This window comes from Frieseomelitta varia, unplaced genomic scaffold (genome assembly GCF_011392965.1).
Source record: "Frieseomelitta varia isolate USP_RPSP 00005682 unplaced genomic scaffold, Fvar_1.2 scaffold_247, whole genome shotgun sequence".
Classification (NCBI taxonomy): domain Eukaryota; kingdom Metazoa; phylum Arthropoda; class Insecta; order Hymenoptera; family Apidae; genus Frieseomelitta; species Frieseomelitta varia.
The window spans coordinates 1,128,745-1,146,390 of record NW_025109976.1 but is presented as its reverse complement, the minus strand read 5'-3'; the positions used below and the strand labels follow the sequence as shown (position 1 = coordinate 1,146,390).

General features: G+C 25.2%; 6 protein-coding genes across 12 annotated transcripts; 2 read left to right on the top strand and 4 right to left on the bottom strand.

Moving 5' to 3' along the window:
- Window positions 1-591: 591 nt before the first annotated feature.
- LOC122528230 (lariat debranching enzyme-like) lies at window positions 592-4,457 on the bottom strand. Its single transcript, XM_043653150.1, has 9 exons — window positions 4,128-4,457; window positions 3,756-4,047; window positions 3,541-3,641; window positions 2,638-3,455; window positions 2,519-2,548; window positions 2,388-2,392; window positions 1,502-1,604; window positions 1,145-1,357; window positions 592-1,074 (listed from the first exon to the last, which is right to left on the bottom strand). The coding sequence occupies exons 1-9, from the start codon at window positions 4,322-4,324 to the stop codon at window positions 887-889; spliced, it is 1,947 nt and encodes a 648-aa protein (XP_043509085.1). The 5' UTR covers window positions 4,325-4,457; the 3' UTR covers window positions 592-886.
- A 5-nt stretch (window positions 4,458-4,462) lies between these two features.
- On the top strand, window positions 4,463-6,422 carry LOC122528177 (N(6)-adenine-specific methyltransferase METTL4). Its single transcript, XM_043653027.1, has 5 exons — window positions 4,463-4,908; window positions 4,991-5,355; window positions 5,667-5,841; window positions 5,938-6,109; window positions 6,187-6,422. Exons 1-5 carry the CDS (start codon window positions 4,654-4,656, stop codon window positions 6,375-6,377), a joined length of 1,158 nt encoding a protein of 385 aa, XP_043508962.1. The 5' UTR covers window positions 4,463-4,653; the 3' UTR covers window positions 6,378-6,422.
- Window positions 6,414-9,547, bottom strand: LOC122528178 (UDP-glucose 4-epimerase-like). Of its 3 annotated transcripts, none has more exons than XM_043653029.1 (7): window positions 9,187-9,547; window positions 7,784-8,033; window positions 7,591-7,704; window positions 7,311-7,487; window positions 7,017-7,197; window positions 6,648-6,929; window positions 6,414-6,575 (listed from the first exon to the last, which is right to left on the bottom strand). In XM_043653029.1, the coding sequence occupies exons 2-7, from the start codon at window positions 8,027-8,029 to the stop codon at window positions 6,481-6,483; spliced, it is 1,095 nt and encodes a 364-aa protein (XP_043508964.1). In that variant the 5' UTR covers window positions 8,030-8,033; window positions 9,187-9,547; the 3' UTR covers window positions 6,414-6,480. The 3 variants fall into 3 exon arrangements, with proteins under 3 accessions (XP_043508964.1, XP_043508963.1, XP_043508965.1); XM_043653028.1 differs by having other exon boundaries at window positions 9,105-9,546; XM_043653030.1 differs by lacking the exon at window positions 9,187-9,547 and adding an exon at window positions 8,981-9,089.
- A 68-nt stretch (window positions 9,548-9,615) lies between these two features.
- LOC122528179 (40-kDa huntingtin-associated protein-like) lies at window positions 9,616-11,098 on the bottom strand. Its single transcript, XM_043653031.1, has 7 exons — window positions 10,976-11,098; window positions 10,840-10,886; window positions 10,569-10,771; window positions 10,295-10,496; window positions 10,130-10,232; window positions 9,932-10,050; window positions 9,616-9,844 (listed from the first exon to the last, which is right to left on the bottom strand). The coding sequence occupies exons 1-7, from the start codon at window positions 11,032-11,034 to the stop codon at window positions 9,675-9,677; spliced, it is 903 nt and encodes a 300-aa protein (XP_043508966.1). The 5' UTR covers window positions 11,035-11,098; the 3' UTR covers window positions 9,616-9,674.
- A 288-nt stretch (window positions 11,099-11,386) lies between these two features.
- On the top strand, window positions 11,387-13,654 carry LOC122528191 (glycerophosphodiester phosphodiesterase 1-like). Of its 3 annotated transcripts, none has more exons than XM_043653061.1 (6): window positions 11,387-11,404; window positions 11,713-12,301; window positions 12,570-12,745; window positions 12,842-13,043; window positions 13,119-13,348; window positions 13,430-13,654. In XM_043653061.1, exons 2-6 carry the CDS (start codon window positions 11,966-11,968, stop codon window positions 13,566-13,568), a joined length of 1,083 nt encoding a protein of 360 aa, XP_043508996.1. In that variant the 5' UTR covers window positions 11,387-11,404; window positions 11,713-11,965; the 3' UTR covers window positions 13,569-13,654. The 3 variants fall into 3 exon arrangements, with proteins under 3 accessions (XP_043508996.1, XP_043508995.1, XP_043508993.1); XM_043653060.1 differs by lacking the exon at window positions 11,387-11,404 and adding an exon at window positions 11,410-11,485; XM_043653058.1 differs by lacking the exon at window positions 11,387-11,404 and adding an exon at window positions 11,562-11,591.
- A 90-nt stretch (window positions 13,655-13,744) lies between these two features.
- Window positions 13,745-16,987, bottom strand: LOC122528190 (dystrophin-1-like). 3 transcript variants are annotated; one of them, XM_043653056.1, is made up of 11 exons: window positions 16,847-16,987; window positions 16,483-16,690; window positions 16,166-16,409; window positions 15,964-16,075; window positions 15,725-15,891; window positions 15,425-15,537; window positions 15,117-15,339; window positions 14,726-15,047; window positions 14,321-14,617; window positions 14,134-14,214; window positions 13,745-13,961 (listed from the first exon to the last, which is right to left on the bottom strand). In XM_043653056.1, the coding sequence occupies exons 1-11, from the start codon at window positions 16,944-16,946 to the stop codon at window positions 13,957-13,959; spliced, it is 1,872 nt and encodes a 623-aa protein (XP_043508991.1). In that variant the 5' UTR covers window positions 16,947-16,987; the 3' UTR covers window positions 13,745-13,956. The 3 variants fall into 3 exon arrangements, with proteins under 3 accessions (XP_043508991.1, XP_043508992.1, XP_043508990.1); XM_043653057.1 differs by lacking the exon at window positions 13,745-13,961 and having other exon boundaries at window positions 14,001-14,214; window positions 14,321-14,464; window positions 14,546-14,617; XM_043653055.1 differs by lacking the exon at window positions 13,745-13,961 and having other exon boundaries at window positions 14,003-14,214.
- Window positions 16,988-17,646: the final 659 nt, after the last annotated feature.

The following is a 17,646-nucleotide window of genomic DNA, read 5'->3' as shown; positions in this document are numbered from 1 at the left end:
TATATAAATATAATCAGTTGATAAAGCAGTAAAGTTATAGAATCCCATTGCAAAACATCTTATTTACATTCTATTTCTGACATAATGTAGATAAGAAATACTTTTAGTATAATAATACTTCCTATAAATATATATAAATATATATATATATTTAGATAACATATATATATATATATATATATATGTACATGTATATAAACAGGTTGAGTCACATAAAATATTATAAGTCGTTTTATCCTGAAGCATATCGACCCAGAATAAGTTTATTTTAATTATCTGTTTCTGTAGTCTTCCTTTAAAAATGCTTGAAATAAATACATTTACAATTATTTCAATATTCAATTTTATAAAAGCTATTTAAGTAAAAAAAAAGATTAATATATTGCATTCCATTTTTAAGCAGTTATCAGAAATATTCAAAATAATCAGCTCTTTTATGTCATATAAAATTTAAATTAATTCTACTATACTTTTAGATAAAACAGAGCTTGTAAAGTCTTATGATTCACCTGTTTAAATATTAAAATATATATCTAAGGTTTATAAAAATTAATAAAAATATGTATATATGTTATAAAAACTTGATTATCATTTGTTAAAAAATATTTATTGTTTCAAATATTGACACTTCATTTCTCATATTGTTATTACTCCTTTTTATCATAATACTATAAGAACATTTAAAATTCATTTTAAAAAATTGCAATCAAATGATATATTTTAATAAATAAAGAATATAAAAAAACCCTTTAATACTTCTATTAATTACTTATTTCTAGTTATATAATAACAGATCATATTCTTTACACTAATTACAAACGAAATACGTAATAACTATCAACAATATCAGACAGATACAAGAGATACATTCAGAAAATGAAAGATGCTAAAAATGTGGGAGACAAACTTTGCCAGCAAATAATTCTGAAATTACCGTAATCCATAAAGCTAAAACAAAAAGTATATAAGAAATACCAACTTGATGTGAATTTGGTAATTGATATGGTTGTCCACCAATTTCATTAATATGAAAACCCATTGGAAATATAACAGCTGCTAAGCAAAATAGTACCACTAAAATATAAATTTATATTTTTTAATAATAAAATTTTATTTGTGAAAAGTAATTATTAATTCCACTTACTAGCTGTAAATCCCACCCATCTTGCATAAGGAATAACATTACGATCCCAATGAGAACTAGCTAATAATATTATAGTGGCTGTTATTAAAATGCAACCAACAAAAATACAAACAAGAGCCATAAACCATTCTGGTTGCAATTCTGGACTGTAACAAACTTGATGTCTATTATACAAAGTCATGCATGACCACATCAGTCCTAGTCTCGTGTCTCCTGAAAAAATTGTTTTTGAGAAACATATAATTAAATATATATATACATATATTTATATATATTGAATTACATAAATAACAATACTATTGAACTTATGCATTTATTATAACAAACTAGCAAAAAAATGTAACTTCAATTATTTACCACCGACATCAGTAATAATCCAATCGGGCATAGCAAGACTAACAATTGCAAATACATCGGCGGCAAGAAACAATGTTCCCGAAATAATTGTTAATTTATCCATTTTATATCAATAATGATTAAATAATTTTATCTTAACTTATTAAAAATAATTAGTACAGTATCATTGTTATGAAAACATATTTTAATTATTAGGAATAAAGTAAATTATTTCGAGTTTATTCGGTTTACTGTCGGTATCACTTCGTACGAAAACATAGTTTTCTAACCTAACATTTATGAGATGTACATATGTACTTCGTATTTTATATATATATATATATATATATATATATATATTTATACGTTAACAAAATAAGAATAAAGAAAAATAGGATGCAAACAGTTGATGCATATTTATTAAATAAAAAATTAATATACATTATTCTTACATTAATAATATATTAATAAAAAAAGACTTTTTACAAAAAATAAAATTTAAAACTGTACATAGTGTAAGCAAAGATTCTAACAAATCGTTTCTCATTGAGGACAAAGTGTATATTCTCGCGCTAGACCGACTCCGACGTTCGACTTAGATGACGTTCTGCTGACGGACTGTTCCTCCGTGCACCCCTTCGGGTATATATATATATATATATATCCTTCGTTCTGACCTTCGTCCGGGTACCCTAGTTTTGGTTTACGGCCATCCGTCATAAACCTTGGGACCTTACGGTCATCCGTCATAAACCTTGGGACCTTACAGTCATCCATCATAAACTTTGGAACCTTACGGACATCCGTCATAAACTTTGGGACCGTCACCTGGTCCTTAACCGTGAGTGGCTTCTACCGAGTAGGCAAAGAAGTCTTCCCACGCCTAGGAACGGCCGGCGTGGCTAACATTCGCTTACAATAGTCATAAAAATTCTTCATATACATTGTTTTTTTGGAAATTAGGCATTCCAAATTAAAATTATTCTGATTACAATGTATTTGAATATATAGAATAATTGCGACGTTTAAATTTCTTACGATTTGGTTCAGTTTGAATGATATAATTACCTGAAATATAAATAATTATTACATATACAACATATTATTACATAAGAAATACTATGTACATTATAATAAAATAATAATGTATTATTTACTATCATCTGTAGAATCATAATTTATTCCTGATGATAAACTATTAAAACTTTCAACATCTTTACTGTTATTTATTTCTGATTCTTGTTCTTCAATGTTACTCTTTGGAGATAAATTTGATGATGTTCGACTAGCTATACTTCCATCAAATGTAGAACTTAAGACATTATCTTCATCACATGAAATTGAAATTTCATGAGAACTTGATATTTGTTCAAATGATGTTTCCATCAATGATTCATTTGATTTCAACTCTTTTATATTATTCATTAATAATAGTAAAACAGATGGATCATCAATACCCAAAGTATTACAAAATTGAGTTGTTTGATTATTCACTATCAATTGTGGTGGTTCCACTGATACATCTGTACTATCGGGATTATATGGTTTTACAGTTTGTGTAAAATTCAATGGAATTTGTAAATTACAATTAAATTTATTCAAAATTATTGCTTTTTCTTCTACAGTTGGTGTAAATATCCATCTAATATTACCATACTGTCCAGGCATATAATGAATTCCATTTTTGACACTTAATAAATGATTTGTCAAATATAATATTGTTAACCATTCTAAATCATAATGTAACTTCAATGGTAAATCAGAATTATGTTCTATTTCAAGTACTTGAAGAAATTTTCTTTTCGGAAGACATTTATCTAGGGCTAAAAATTTAGTTATTCTTGTTCCTCCTTTTTCAGGAACAAGAGCTGCAAATTTACAATGTAAATGAGCAGAAAACCAATAGCTTGGGTAATGATGTTTCAAAAGTTCCATGCATGGTGGACTACCAAGCATGTTATTCTCAATATCATTTCTGTAATAAAATAATAAGATATAAACGCTCATATATTCAAAAACTAATATGTTTTATACAAGAGATTTTTAGCAATTTAGCTTACTTGAAAAAAGGTTTTCCTTTTAATAAAATACTTTCATCTCCATATTTAGTTATGCCTGATGGCCAATCGTGTGACAAGAAAATATCAATATTACCAGAAAGCTACAAATAAGATAGTTTATAAATAAAATGAATAATATTGAAAATAAAATAATAATGAATGACACAATATAATGAACAAAAAATTATTTTTTTGTTTAAAAAAAAAAGTATTACCTGCTTTAATCTAAATATCTCTAAATTTCTGGTGTGATATATACTTCTGATTGTATTTTCAGTATATGGTGGTTTTTCATGGTGTCCCTGCATCCAATGTTGACTTTTATAAATACCTGATAATCCTGCAATTCTAATACCACCTACTGTTATCACACTAGCATATCCTAAATAATAAATATTGGGAGCTACCCATCCTCCATATGGTAGTTCTTGAAGATAGTTGGAAGCTTCATGATTACCCCCAATAAATATTGTCAACACAGGAGCAACCTTTTCTCCAGAATAATATCTATAATGATAAAGAATAAAACATTAATTTAAATTATTTAACTATCCTCATTTTGACAAACATAGAGTTAAATAACTTACTTATAAAAGGTACACATATCTTTATATTTATCAGGTACTGCCATACAATTTAAATCACTTAAATTTCTTGTTGCTTGGAAATCTCCACAGCAAATAAGTAAATCTATCTTTCTTCCATTAACTTTTTCTATTTCCTGAATAGTTTCATAAATAATATCTAATTCACCATGTGCACAACCTTCTACAGCAATTCTCATTTTTATTTTTTTTCTCTCACTTAAATGTGTAATCAAAATTCAAATTCACTGTGATATGATTAAATATCGTGTAATATTATTAAAAATTAAGATACAAGTTTGATAACTGTACATTCTAACCTAAAGTCGCCATTTTCTTAAACTAACATCCATGTTACTATAGTAACGATAACGCTATGAAGTTTGTCTGAATATAAAAAATGCATACATTTTTATAACCAAAATATATTGAAAAGTTACTTATTTATGCACAAAAAAATAAGAAAACTATCAGATCAAATAAATTAAAGGTGTATAATTATGTCTAGTGTGTAGTACATTTATCAATTATGAGTTTAATTTTCTCAACCGAAGAAGGATGGATAATATCTCATTTAAAATACCTTAATAATATTTATACAAATGTAAAAAATGACAATACACAGTGTAAACTAATTTTTAATGAAATATTATTTGATATAAATTCTCAGTATTTACGACAAAATCAAACAATTCAATCAGAACAACAAGAAGGAATTTCATTACAATGTAAAACTAAAAAAAGGAAACGTTTAAAACTTTTACCAGATGAAGATTTAAAAGAAGTATGTAGTGAAAAACAAAGAATTTGATTGATAGTCTAATCATCAAACAAAATAATTATAATTAATATTATTTATTTTGTAGATAAATTACATCAAGAAAACATTTAACAAAATAATTTCGATTGTAAAAACAGAGGGATTATTTTCTACTAACGTATCATCTGATAACAATGAAGCAGCACGCTTGATTTCACAAAAATTTTATCAGGACACATTTTGCAATAAAGAGGAAAATTTTTATGGTTGCAACGATATGGAAGTAGCTGTTACATCAGAATTAAAGGAAAAAAGATATGTTTTCCCTCAAAAATGTAAATTTTATTGCTATGATGTGAGAGATATTGCAAATAAACTGGGCCTAAATAACCAATATGATTTTATATTGTTGGATCCTCCTTGGTGGAACAAGTCCATAAGAAGGAAAAAAACCAAATATTCACAAGCTAGGTGATCTAGTATGGTTCAATATAAGCCAGTAAAAAAAGAAAGCTCTCTGAACAATTTAAAGAGAACAAGTACTTTGATAATAGTATAAATTTTTCTTGTTCTCAATTTTGTGAGCATATGGGTAAATAAGATTTTAGATGCAACTTATCAAAAAGCCTCATATTGAAATAGTATTTATATATTTTAATTTTATCACATTGATTAATTGTATTTTTTATAAATAAAAACATTTCAATTCTTGATAGCAATTTTCTGTAAATAATATTTTATACTCTTGTACAAATTGTCTTATATATTTTCTTGTTAAACAGCTACAAAATGATGTATAATGAAGAATTGGCTAAAATACCAATTGGCAAATTATTATGTTCAAATGGGATTGTGGCAATATGGTGTACCAATGCTCCAAGTCATCTACATAGTATCTTTAATGATATATTTCCATCATGGGGTGTTACATACAGAGCAAAATGGTATTGGGTAAAAGTAAGCATATATTTTAATCAAAATTTTATAAATTATTAAAACTTGTGAAAAGAGAAAAATAAGTTGTATTTTACTCTGTTTATGTTTATGTTTTAGATTACTCAAGGAGGCAATACAATATGTAATTTCAATTTTACTCCTGGTAAACAACCTTATGAATTGTTAGTTCTGGGATCTGTATTACATGGAAATGAAATAAATATTCCTAATGGTAAACTTTTGATAAGTATACCAAGTGCTGTACATTCTCATAAACCACCACTTACAGGTAAAATCATATATCAATAATAATTTATATTTAAAAAAATTATTGAAGATATATAAAGATATTACTTTGAATTATAGAAGTTATGAAAGATTATCTTCCAAATGAACCAAGATGTTTAGAAATATTTGCTAGATATTTACTTCCTAAATGGACAAGCTGGGGTCTTGAAGTATTAAAATTTCAACACTTATCATTATATACAATGATACAAGAAACAAAAGAAACTCAAAACAATACTAACACAGATGTAAATAAGTTAATTAATTAGTATTGAATTAAAAAAAAAGAAAATATTCCAATATTGTTGATTTTATATTACACTTTTTATTATCATAAATTAATAATTCTTTAATAATAATGAAGTAACAGTATTATAAAGTGCCATTTACATGTTCCCTAATACCATTTTTTACTGAACTACGATAACCATGTGGATTCATCATTTGCCATCTCCAGAAATCCTCACCTAAGTTAAAGAAATATTAAATAAGAAATCTTATTCGATGCGAAAATGTAATGAAAATATTATTTTACTTACACATGCGTTCAACATTATATTTAGCTTTCCATCCTAATTCTTTTTCTGCTAAATCTGTATTTGCATACATAGATACAATATCACCCTCTCTTCTTTGTTTTATAACATATGGCACCGTTGTTCCTGTGACACTCTCAAAAGTTTTAATTAATTCAAGTACAGACACTCCTTTACCAGTACCTAAATTATAAATTTTTAGCCTCAAATGTCGTTTGTGTAAAGCATTTAAAGCTGCTACATGACCAGCAGCTAAATCCATGACATGAATATAATCACGGATGCCTATAAAGAATAAATATTTCACCATTTTTTATTTTAAACAGTATGTGTTTACAATATTGTATGAGAAATAAGAAAATTTATTCATACCTGTACCATCTTTTGTAGAGTAATCACCTCCAAAAATGACGAGTTCAGGCTTATGTCTTAAAGCTACTTGCGCTATATAAGGCATTAAATTCGTAAACGGTTTTGTGGGATCTTCTCCAATCAAACCACTTTGATGAGCACCTACTGGGTTGAAATATCTTAGTGAAATGATATTCCAATTCTGTTAAATAAAAATGAAGATTTTATACATATTTAAAATATTCATTGTTCAGCTTTGAATTAGATTATTCTGATTTTTTCTGATTTTTTCCGAAATTCAAATTTAAAATGTACCTTTTCAGCTCTTGATATATCTTTAAGCATTTCTTCAATAAAATACTTTGTTCTACCATATACATTTGTAATATTTCCCGTTGGGTGTTCTTCTGTAATTGGAAGTTCGTTTGGTTCGCCATACACAGTGCAAGAACTACTAAATACTAATTGAAAGCATCCAGCAACTTTCATTACCTTATAAAAAGATTAAATTCATTATACTATACTATAGTTATTAGTTTATTATACTATTATGCTATAAAAATGTATATAAAGATTTATTCAATTATATTTATACCTCTAGCAAATTGATGGCACCGATGATATTATTTCGGTAATAATGCAACGGTACTTGCATTGATTCACCAACCGCTTTTATTGCCGCAAAATGAATTACACAATCTATTTTATGCTAAAATTTAAAATATGGCATGATTAAAAAAATATTACAGAAATAAGGTAATTCTTTTTTTTTAAGTTATATTTTATACCTTGTTAAAAACTGTTTCAAGTTTGTCTCGATCAATGAGATCACAATTATAAAATATAACTTTTTTCCCAGTAATTTGTTCCACTCTTCTAAGAGCTGCGGATTCGCCGCTATTTTCAGTAACACTATTAGCAAAATTGTCTATTGCAACAACATTATATCCACTCTCTAAAAGTTCGACGATGCAATGACTTCCAATGTAACCGGCACCTCCAGTTACAAAAATAGTTTTCCAATCTTTGGTCATATTGCTATTGAAAAAATATGTTTATAACATATATGATATATGTCTTCTTAAACATTTTATAATAATATTGTAAAAATTATCATGTTTAAATTTGTAACCTAATCCTTTAAAAAATTCTTTAAATTGAACTGTTATGCATAAAAGGGGAAATTTTTTTTTTAATTATGATACATATTATTTTTTTTTACAATCACATTAGAATTATATTTGTATTCAATTGAAGTTATTTTCATTGCATATATTTCACATACTATATTTATGCAAACGAAAATAGTAAATATAGTTTGTAATAAGTACAAGGTAAAGTATGCAGGTGTTTCTCGGACATTCACCTGTATCGTATAGAGTTCAAGGTCATCAAAATATATGATTACTGTAATAATTCCTGAATAATAATTACAAATATATTCATTAAATAGGAATTTAGTTAATATAAAATTAAAAACAATCAATTTGTTCTATTAAATCAAACACATTTAACTCAGAATTAATAAAGTTTTTATTTATCATATTTTTAAAAGTTCTTTATAAAGTATGAAAAAAAAGTAAAAAATAAATATCCTAGCAAAGATTTAAAAAAATATTGGCTTTGTTAACCACTAGACAAAGATACTAATATGTATTCAAAATTTGACTATTGAATTTAACGGTACCATATAGAATCAGATACTTTCGGCACTTAACGTTCATTTACGCAATAGAAATATGGATAAAAGAAATTTAACTTTTTATTATTTTTTTTACATAGAAATAAAATAAGAAATTAAAAATATCATTTGTAACTTATCATATTAGTAATTTTCTATTGCATTAAAATTTAAGCATAATGAATATAAAAAAACTTATTTGATAGTTTTATATTTATTATAAAGTATACGTAAAATGTATTACTTTTTTTATATTATTTTTTAAATAATTATAATATTCATAAATAATGATATTTTCTTTTACCTTGTATTACAGATGAAAATATAAAAATTAATATTTAAACATATAACAAATATAAACTTTTATCAACTTAAAGTGAGATAAAGGTACACATATAGAATTGCACTTAAGAGACATTAATTATTACCTTAATAAAATAAAATTACAAATAGCGAATATGTCAAACTAACATAAAGCCGTGATCACGTCCACGTAATCACTGACTCTACCTCAGAGACTTGCCTCATCTTCAGGTATAAGAAAGTGGAGTTTAGTATATTCGTGGAACGCAATCCCCTCTTCTACAATACCATCATATGTATCATTATATATAGAAATACACACACTGTACAGTTCGACCCTCTAAAGTCCTTGCTTTCAGCAACAAGTTCTTCCTTTCACACTTCACACAGATACGACATACTTATTTATCTACCTCCTTTACAAGAATGGGAGGAATGATGGCTCATATACGAGAGCTGCACACTTATTGCTTACATCATCAAATAGCTTTTAACGGATTAATTTATTAAGCTTTCTCTATAAAAATTTAAATTAAATAAGATATTAAAATATGAAATATTAAATATAAAAAGAGAAACGTTTTTTAAACGTATTACTTAAATAAAATAAATATAAAATATTTAATAAAAAATATCATTTATAACTTTAATATTCTTAATTTCTTAATTATTCATATAAATATAATACTGTCCATTTATTGTATTGTTAAAACTTGAATTAACTTATGTAATAATTCCTTTTGCTCAGCATTTAGATAAATCCACAATTCCCCTTCTAATTCCATCAATGCTTGATAATCATGTGACTGACATGCCAATACTAATGATTGTAACAATAACAGTTCATCTTCACACATATTAAAATCTGCAATTCGTATTTTATTAGTATTTTTATTGTTTACAATTATTTAAGTAATTATTTAAGTAAAAAGAAGAATGGTAGAACACTTGCCATTATTTGTAGTTTCTTCTACCCATGCATACTTCTCTAAGACTTGTGCTAAACAAGGTGCTAGTCTTTGTGGTGATGGTTGAAGTATAAGTAATAAAAGCACTCTAGTTACTTCACACCTATATAATAATATAATTAATAAATCCATTATTTTCCAAATTTTATGAAAATTTTTTTACTTTAAATTGTATTCAATACCTATGTAATATAACGCTGTAATTTCCTCTTGCACCAACATTAATATAACTTTCAACAAATTCAACAAAATCATTCAAAATTTGTAAAGCAGATACATAATCACCTAGTAAAATATTTTGTACTTAATTATAATAAATAATTACAATCATTTTAATCAATATTTACCTTGCTTAATATGATAAGATACTAATGTATTAATAGCTTTTATAGTTGGGAAAATATCAATAGCTTTACATAATTGTTGTATGCCAGCTGGAGTAGGACCCAAAGCTAGTGCTAGTTCTAGTGCTAAGCCAGCAGACATAGTATTGAATCCTATTTGATTATGACATCGTGCTAACGCATGACCAAAACAACTTATTGCTGCCTAATACAACAAATTGTAACTTTAATATAGTTATATTGCTAATAGTTAATTTAATTTCCAAAAATAATAAACCTGTGTATTTTCCTGTCCCATAGAAGGGCATCCTATATCTTTATCTTTCTTATCAGCCACAAGAAATTCTCGACCAGCTTTTATTAAGAAATTTAATTCAGAAAAAATATTCTCTAATGTTTCTTGACATCTAGCAGCATCTAATAGACATAAACCTGCATATTGCCATAATTCCTTTTGTTCACATTCAGTTGCTAATGTCGCTATAAAATAATTGATATTAATAAAATTTTTATCTTACACTGTATATTGTAAAATCTTCATAACATACCAAATTGATCACTTGCTTCGGCAACATTTGGTTTTCTTAAAAATCGTCTAAAATTTAATTATTAATAATTATATTGATTTTATTATAAAACGGATTAAATTATTCTATAAAAAAATATGCATAATGAAATACTTACTTCTTTAGTTTGTTAGATATATTATGATATTTTGTTAAAAAGTCTAATGAATCTCCCATTGTTTTCCATTCAAATGTTTTTTGCTTTATTATTTTTTATTATTTTTTGTTTATAAAATCATTTATATATTTTTTTAATATAATATAATGGTAAATGTAAAATGTTACATTAAGTATGTGAATTGTCTTCAATTCATTAAATATTATTTAATGTCATATTTTCATTTCCGAAAGTAAACAGTATGTAATTTATAGTATTGTATGTATTAATAATAAATTAAATTATATAAAATATTAAATTAATTTTTGCTATTATAAATATATTTTTTTACTCATCTTATATACCTACATAAATTTTATGTAATTGGTATAGTGAACTAACATCAGTAGCGCCAATGCGTGTTGTTATATGTCTTGTATGTGGTGTTACGTATGTATCTATATATTTTTGTCATAAAAAAATCAGCATTGTTGATAAGTATCTTTCATATAAACTGAGTTTTAGTATTGTGTCAGTATCTATAATTAAAGAATCTACAATTTAAATTAAATTTTTACGTTACTTTGAAATATAACATAGTAATTGTCACTAACATTTATTGTAATTATATTATAAAGTACGATTAATAAAATGTAATTCTAATTAACAATTTCTAAAAGTTCTGATAATTGATATTTAAGATTTAATCGCGCTTAAAAGATATATATATATCATTAAAGGAATGTTTAATGTTTCAGGGACATAAAGATATTAAATTATCTATTTGTTCAATACTGTCATATTGATATTGTAGTGTAAACAAGTGTTATCAGACATAGCTATGTATATTAAGAAATTTAAAGAGTGTTGACAAGAATGTGCAAAATTACATTTTCAAGTAATACAGTGTGCCGTACAGCAATATCATAGTTAAAGTTTTTGTATGCGTAGAGTTAATAACTCATATTTTCTTTTAAAAAACGTTAACAAGACTAAAGATTTCTCTGAAAAATGCATGGAATTATTGAACTAATTCTGAACAGTGCTTTATTGTGGATATTTTCACAAACTATCTGGAGTACCTTAATAAGTGTCTTTTACAATTTTTGCATACCATGGATTGTTTGGGGTTCTTTTATTATCGCAGTTGGATTAAAAATAGCAAGGATTCCACCACCAAATTTGAGCATTGTGCAAGAAGTGCTTGGTGTAAATCCCCTTTCATTGAAAAAAGATAATACTATGTTCAAAGATCATGGTAATGGAGAACAATATTGCATGCGAGTGGTGGCTCATCGTGGTGGAGGATATGATTTCCCTGAGAACAGCTTAACAGCCTTTCGTAATGTAAAATCTTATATATAATAATGGTTTTTGTTTTTACATTAGGCAATTGTTGAAAAAATAACAAATTCATTTGTTTGTTTATTAACTAGTTTATTTGACACCTTTTAACAAAAGCAGTTTTATAATACAAATATAGATACTAATATAGTAGCTATAGTGTTGTTACTAACAAAAATTGATTACTTTAATAAAAATAATATATTTTAGTTTATCTTATATCACTATAAAACAGTGATCAGAATATGTATGAATATTCAATATTTTATAGAGCAAAGAAAAAGGATGTACAGCAATTGAGCTTGATTTATGTCTTACAAAAGATAATGTGCCTATAGTATTTCATGATCCAACAATTGATAGAGTTACTGGAAAAACTGGTATGATTAAAGACATGACCTGGGATCAATTAAAACAATTAGATATTTCCCATAATCATCCACTTAAGTAAATAAATAATGTATTACAAAATATTACGTTACATTATATATGCAAGATATTACAAAAATGATATTTATGTATAATTTTTTTTATGTACTACAGAGATAAATTTATTGAAGGTGAAAAAATTCCATTGCTTCATGAAGCTCTAGAAATATGTTTATCAAATGAACAAAGAATAATTATTGATATAAAAGAAACCAAAATGGAAATAGTGCAAGTAATTTTAGATACATATAAAAAGTATCCAAAATTATTTCAAAGAGCAGTTATATCCAGTTTTAATCCTATTATTGTATATATGGTAAAAAATATATTAAAAATGATGACACGATACAAAAATTAATGATAGTTGTGTCAAATAATTTTATTATTACAGATTAGAAGAAAGGAACCTCGAATTGTGGCAGGTCTTGCATGGAGACCACATTTTTTTTCAAGATTGTCATATTCAGCTCTAGATGTTCTAGGTCCAGTGAAATATAGCAATCCACTTAAACATATAGTAGCGTGCTTGTTTGATCATATTTATGAATGGGTGTTCCATCATTTTGCATATTACATTGTGGGTGTATCTACTGTATTATTGCACAAAGATATAATAAATCCGTATGTACTTAAATTCAGTTCTATGTATAATGTTAAGTAATTATTTGTAGTAGTTATTTATATGTATATTCTTTATTTTAGGCGTATTATAAAAGAATGGTATAATCGTGATATTCGTGTAATGGCATGGACAGTAAATCTACCATCAGAGAAATTACATTTTTCCCGATTAAAAGTTACTTATTTAACGGATACATTGTTAGTTGAAAAAGATATGTAATAATATATTACATATTCTATATGTTCTAAATGAACATATTTTATATTATTGACATATAAATTACTACATTAAATGATGATCTAGTCCATTCATCAATATGATGAATCTTATTTACATCTTTTTATAAGACAATTTTTATTTTGTTAAGTAAACTAGCAAAAAAAAAAACACATGAATCTTTCTTAAAAAAAGTTTTTATTAAATAATATACTACTCTTTTGATATACATCTATTTTGTATGCTTATCTCATGTATCTGAAGTTTACATTTAACGTAAACTAAGAAGTTTGTTATAATGTTTGAAAATTGTACGTTCGTACATTTTTTAATATTTGTAAAAAGTTACTTCAATGTTGCCATAATTATATATTATTTTTACACATTACATTTACACTACAAATTTTATTATAATTAATATTAATACTTCATAATTATGATTTGAAGTTTATTTTATGGACGGAAATATTTATTTTGTAAATATTTATGATGAAAATTCAGAATATTAATTATAATTAATAAATTTACTACACAATAGTAGTAAGCTTACTTTTTCGGGATTCCATACCTTGAATAAGTCCTGTTAATAAATCTTCCATTTCTGTGGTAGCACGTTTTAATTTGCAATTGTCATTAGCAACATAAGATTCTAAAACAATAATTTATATAAAAATATTGATATATATATATACACATATATTATTTATAGTACCTATAGTATACTATATAGTAATATATATTATTCATAGTAATACCATCCAATAGACGATCATCTGTAACCATATTTTGCAATCTATCTAATATATCATTTAGATCGCCTTGAATATTTTGCAAACTGCTATGTTGTGAATGCTTATCAGGTCTTTGTAAAGACGATGGTGTATTATCTCTGTGAATACCTATGAGAGAATCAGATATTGCTAAAGGCGATTCATTTTCAGTGTTAGCTGTCATTTTTATTAAATATTTTTCTCCTTTACTATCTGAATTGTTAGAACCCAGCCATTGAGAAAAACCACTATCAGCCGGCTTCATTTCTAATCTCTTTGTACCTAATAATTAAAAGTTAAGTTAAATATATATAAATTAATGAAATCACAATTTTTTAATGTTCTATTAGATGTTTAATATCTTAAAATAATAAAACAGATACAACGTACCTCCAATCCATGTACTTAATTCTATTTGAGTAGGTTCTAGTACATTACTGAATCCTAAACTTGTAGATGCTTCTGCAGAATCCATAATGTCATGATTTTGTTTATTAATACAATCTCCAGTTCGAGTGAAATTATTTGATTGTAATATATCTGTAACATTTACATCTGAAATGTGTTCTACATTTTCTTGTCGAATAATTGGACTTAATTCAAAATTTATAGGCAAGCATGTTAATCTTGATGAAAGAGCAGGAACCATTGGTGTACTTTGCATATGATTAATTACTTGAGGCATACGAATCCTATCAGTAAACAAACACCTCTGCAAAAAATTAAAGTTCATATTATACCATTAGACTTTAATAATATCAATTATTAAATAACGATATACTTTTAATAATTTTAAACGTTGTAATTGCGATTCGATTGTAACTCTATGACGTTGAAGTCTTTCTGCCTTAGTACCCTGTATATCAAGCAATTCAATTTGTAATTGTTTATTTTCCTCTTCTAGATGAGTAATTATACTTTGTAGTTCTTTTTGTGGATCACTTAAAACTCGTCTTTTCATTGTACTTCTTACTGATTCGCAATCAGTATGTGTTATTTCATTACTATAATAAATATAGAATTTATAAAATAAAATAATTATAAAATTAAATACATTTATATATCGTAATATTGCCTTAGAATAACAACCTTATATGTGGAATGTTTTCATCAACATTTAATTCAATAGATCTAGCAGGACATAATCTCAATTTGTTTCTTATTAATTCAATGACTAATTTTGTTAATTCTCGATTTGAAGTCTGAAAAATATTATAACATTTCATATTAATATAATCAGAAATTTTTTCAAGGCTTTTATGGCCTTATTACAGAATAATATAGTGTTACTTGATCTCTTATGAAGTTAAGAGCAATGTAAAAATATCTTTCATAAGCACATAGCTTACACCTGAAGGCCTGTAGTTTGAAAATTATACATTAGTATACCTTAGTACAAAATTCACGAATTGGATGTTTCAATTTATGCTTTCCAGATATTTTGTCATATAAGAAACAGTGTTGACATTGATGATATGATGCACATTTTAGACATGTATATCGTGGTCCCTGAATTGGTATTATTTTACAAGATGAACACCTAACATTATGTATGACTGAAAAGAAGAATTTATATTTAATCTTTTAAAATTTGTCATTAAATATTTTAAAATATGAAATGTACATACTATATTCTGCAGATTTTATACGATTAAATGTTGTTACCCAAACAAGTAAGGGAGGTTCTTGCATAATCCATGCTGCAAATTCTGATTCGGTAACTCCAAGACATCCTTGAGACTAATGTTGTAAAATATTATAAATTATAATATAATTGAATTAATAAATAATTATTAATTCAAACAAATTTAAAATAATATTCAATCATACTTTTGAAAAACACTTATCAATATGTGATTGGATATTTTGAGATCCATATGCTGCACTTTCTCCAAGCATTTCCGTAATTTTACAGATATTTGTCAGTAATGAATGTAAACTAGCTTTGGATAAGCATGCATTATGATCAGCTAATTGTTGATAAAGATATCCATACTTCTCTTGTAATCTTCCAGAGCTAATTAGTACTAAAGCAACTTTCACAGAAAATACAGAAACAGTCTTAGCACATTGCCTATATTTAAATAGCAAAACATTATCTATTTTTTCAATTTTAATTAACAATTTAAATAATAATATATTTATACTTGTCATATGTTGTTAAAATATAATTTAATGCCAATTTTGTTACAAAATCAACATCAAAATTGGTACTATTTTCTTTGCATGCTGCAAAATAAATATCAGAAAGAACATCTTCAATTTCACTTGAGTCTAAATTCACACAATTTTCTGTAATTGAAAGTCTATGCCGTTCAAAAACTCCAGCAATTAATTGTAATTGAACATATTGCACTGTAAAAAAATATATACTATTATTGAATACAAACACAATAAAATTGTTATTGAATAAATACACAATAAAAAAAGTAATTATTGTAATGTAAAAGTAATAAGAATATGATAAATCATATTAATTCTTATTATATATATATATGTATATTAACTTACTATTAAGTTCCTTATGCAAAATTTGCATTTTTGCTGCAGTTCTATAAGATGTATAGCGGATAACATTACATTGCTCTATAGATTGTATAATACTTTGCATCTTTAAATATTTAATCTTAACTCACTACCTAAAAGAAAAAATGTTACATTTTACATAAAATTTTGATTTTTTTAATATTAGAATATTTATTATTTATTTATAATAGAATATTTACAGATATCACAGTCATATTATAAAATATTTTTATAAAATAGTTACCAGCTTATAAAATCCAAAAAGAAACATTTTATATTACTTACAACATTAAAAATTCTAAACAAAATAGTTCATAAATTTTATCATAATATACCAATTACTAAAAAAATTATTATTTTATTTATATGTATTTTTTTTAAATTTATAATTTAACGTATCAAAAACTTGAAAATTTTTAATATTTGATTATATTGCATTATAGATATTTCTGTTGTATTATATTGTCCACTTATTACAAATATAATCATTTCTCAATGAAAAATTATAATTAAAATCTTAGTCTATTTCATCACTCACAACTTTATAATTTAAATACTGAGCATGTAAACAAATAGATATTTTACAAATTAGTCATAGATAATAAAGATTGTAGAGAACATAGTTTTGAATATATCTAAAAAATATTTAGCGTGGAATAATGAAAAGTTATTAAACAATTTATTATAAATATCAGGTAATTGATTCAGAAATTATTTAAGTGTTTAAATTGTAAGTATAAATATATAATAATTTATAATTAACAAAATCGAAATAAACTTATTTT

Excerpts from the sequence above, each read along its gene's own strand:
- LOC122528190 (XM_043653055.1), bottom strand. The coding sequence starts at position 16,946 with ATGCAAAGTATTATACAATCTATAGAGCAATGTAATGTTATCCGCTAT. Across the intron at positions 15,538-15,724 it reads TTCGTGAATTTTGTACTAAG|ACTTCAAATCGAGAATTAAC; the intron begins GTATACTAATGT and ends AATATTTTTCAG. Across the intron at positions 14,215-14,320 it reads AGATGATCGTCTATTGGATG|AATCTTATGTTGCTAATGAC; the intron begins GTATTACTATGA and ends TTATTGTTTTAG.
- LOC122528177 (XM_043653027.1), top strand. The coding sequence starts at position 4,654 with ATGAGTTTAATTTTCTCAACCGAAGAAGGATGGATAATATCTCATTTA. Across the intron at positions 5,356-5,666 it reads ACCAAATATTCACAAGCTAG|CTACAAAATGATGTATAATG; the intron begins GTGATCTAGTAT and ends CTTGTTAAACAG. Across the intron at positions 5,842-5,937 it reads CAAAATGGTATTGGGTAAAA|ATTACTCAAGGAGGCAATAC; the intron begins GTAAGCATATAT and ends TTTATGTTTTAG.
- LOC122528230 (XM_043653150.1), bottom strand. The coding sequence starts at position 4,324 with ATGAGAATTGCTGTAGAAGGTTGTGCACATGGTGAATTAGATATTATT. Across the intron at positions 4,048-4,127 it reads GATATGTGTACCTTTTATAA|ATATTATTCTGGAGAAAAGG; the intron begins GTAAGTTATTTA and ends TTATCATTATAG. Across the intron at positions 3,642-3,755 it reads AGATATTTAGATTAAAGCAG|CTTTCTGGTAATATTGATAT; the intron begins GTAATACTTTTT and ends TCTTATTTGTAG.
- LOC122528178 (XM_043653029.1), bottom strand. The coding sequence starts at position 8,029 with ATGACCAAAGATTGGAAAACTATTTTTGTAACTGGAGGTGCCGGTTAC. Across the intron at positions 7,705-7,783 it reads TTGAAACAGTTTTTAACAAG|CATAAAATAGATTGTGTAAT; the intron begins GTATAAAATATA and ends TTTAAATTTTAG. Across the intron at positions 7,488-7,590 it reads GTGCCATCAATTTGCTAGAG|GTAATGAAAGTTGCTGGATG; the intron begins GTATAAATATAA and ends TCTTTTTATAAG.
- LOC122528179 (XM_043653031.1), bottom strand. The coding sequence starts at position 11,034 with ATGGGAGATTCATTAGACTTTTTAACAAAATATCATAATATATCTAAC. Across the intron at positions 10,887-10,975 it reads ATATCTAACAAACTAAAGAA|ACGATTTTTAAGAAAACCAA; the intron begins GTAAGTATTTCA and ends ATTAAATTTTAG. Across the intron at positions 10,497-10,568 it reads TGGGACAGGAAAATACACAG|GCAGCAATAAGTTGTTTTGG; the intron begins GTTTATTATTTT and ends TTGTTGTATTAG.
- LOC122528191 (XM_043653061.1), top strand. The coding sequence starts at position 11,966 with ATGCATGGAATTATTGAACTAATTCTGAACAGTGCTTTATTGTGGATA. Across the intron at positions 12,746-12,841 it reads TCCCATAATCATCCACTTAA|AGATAAATTTATTGAAGGTG; the intron begins GTAAATAAATAA and ends TATGTACTACAG. Across the intron at positions 13,044-13,118 it reads ATCCTATTATTGTATATATG|ATTAGAAGAAAGGAACCTCG; the intron begins GTAAAAAATATA and ends TTATTATTACAG.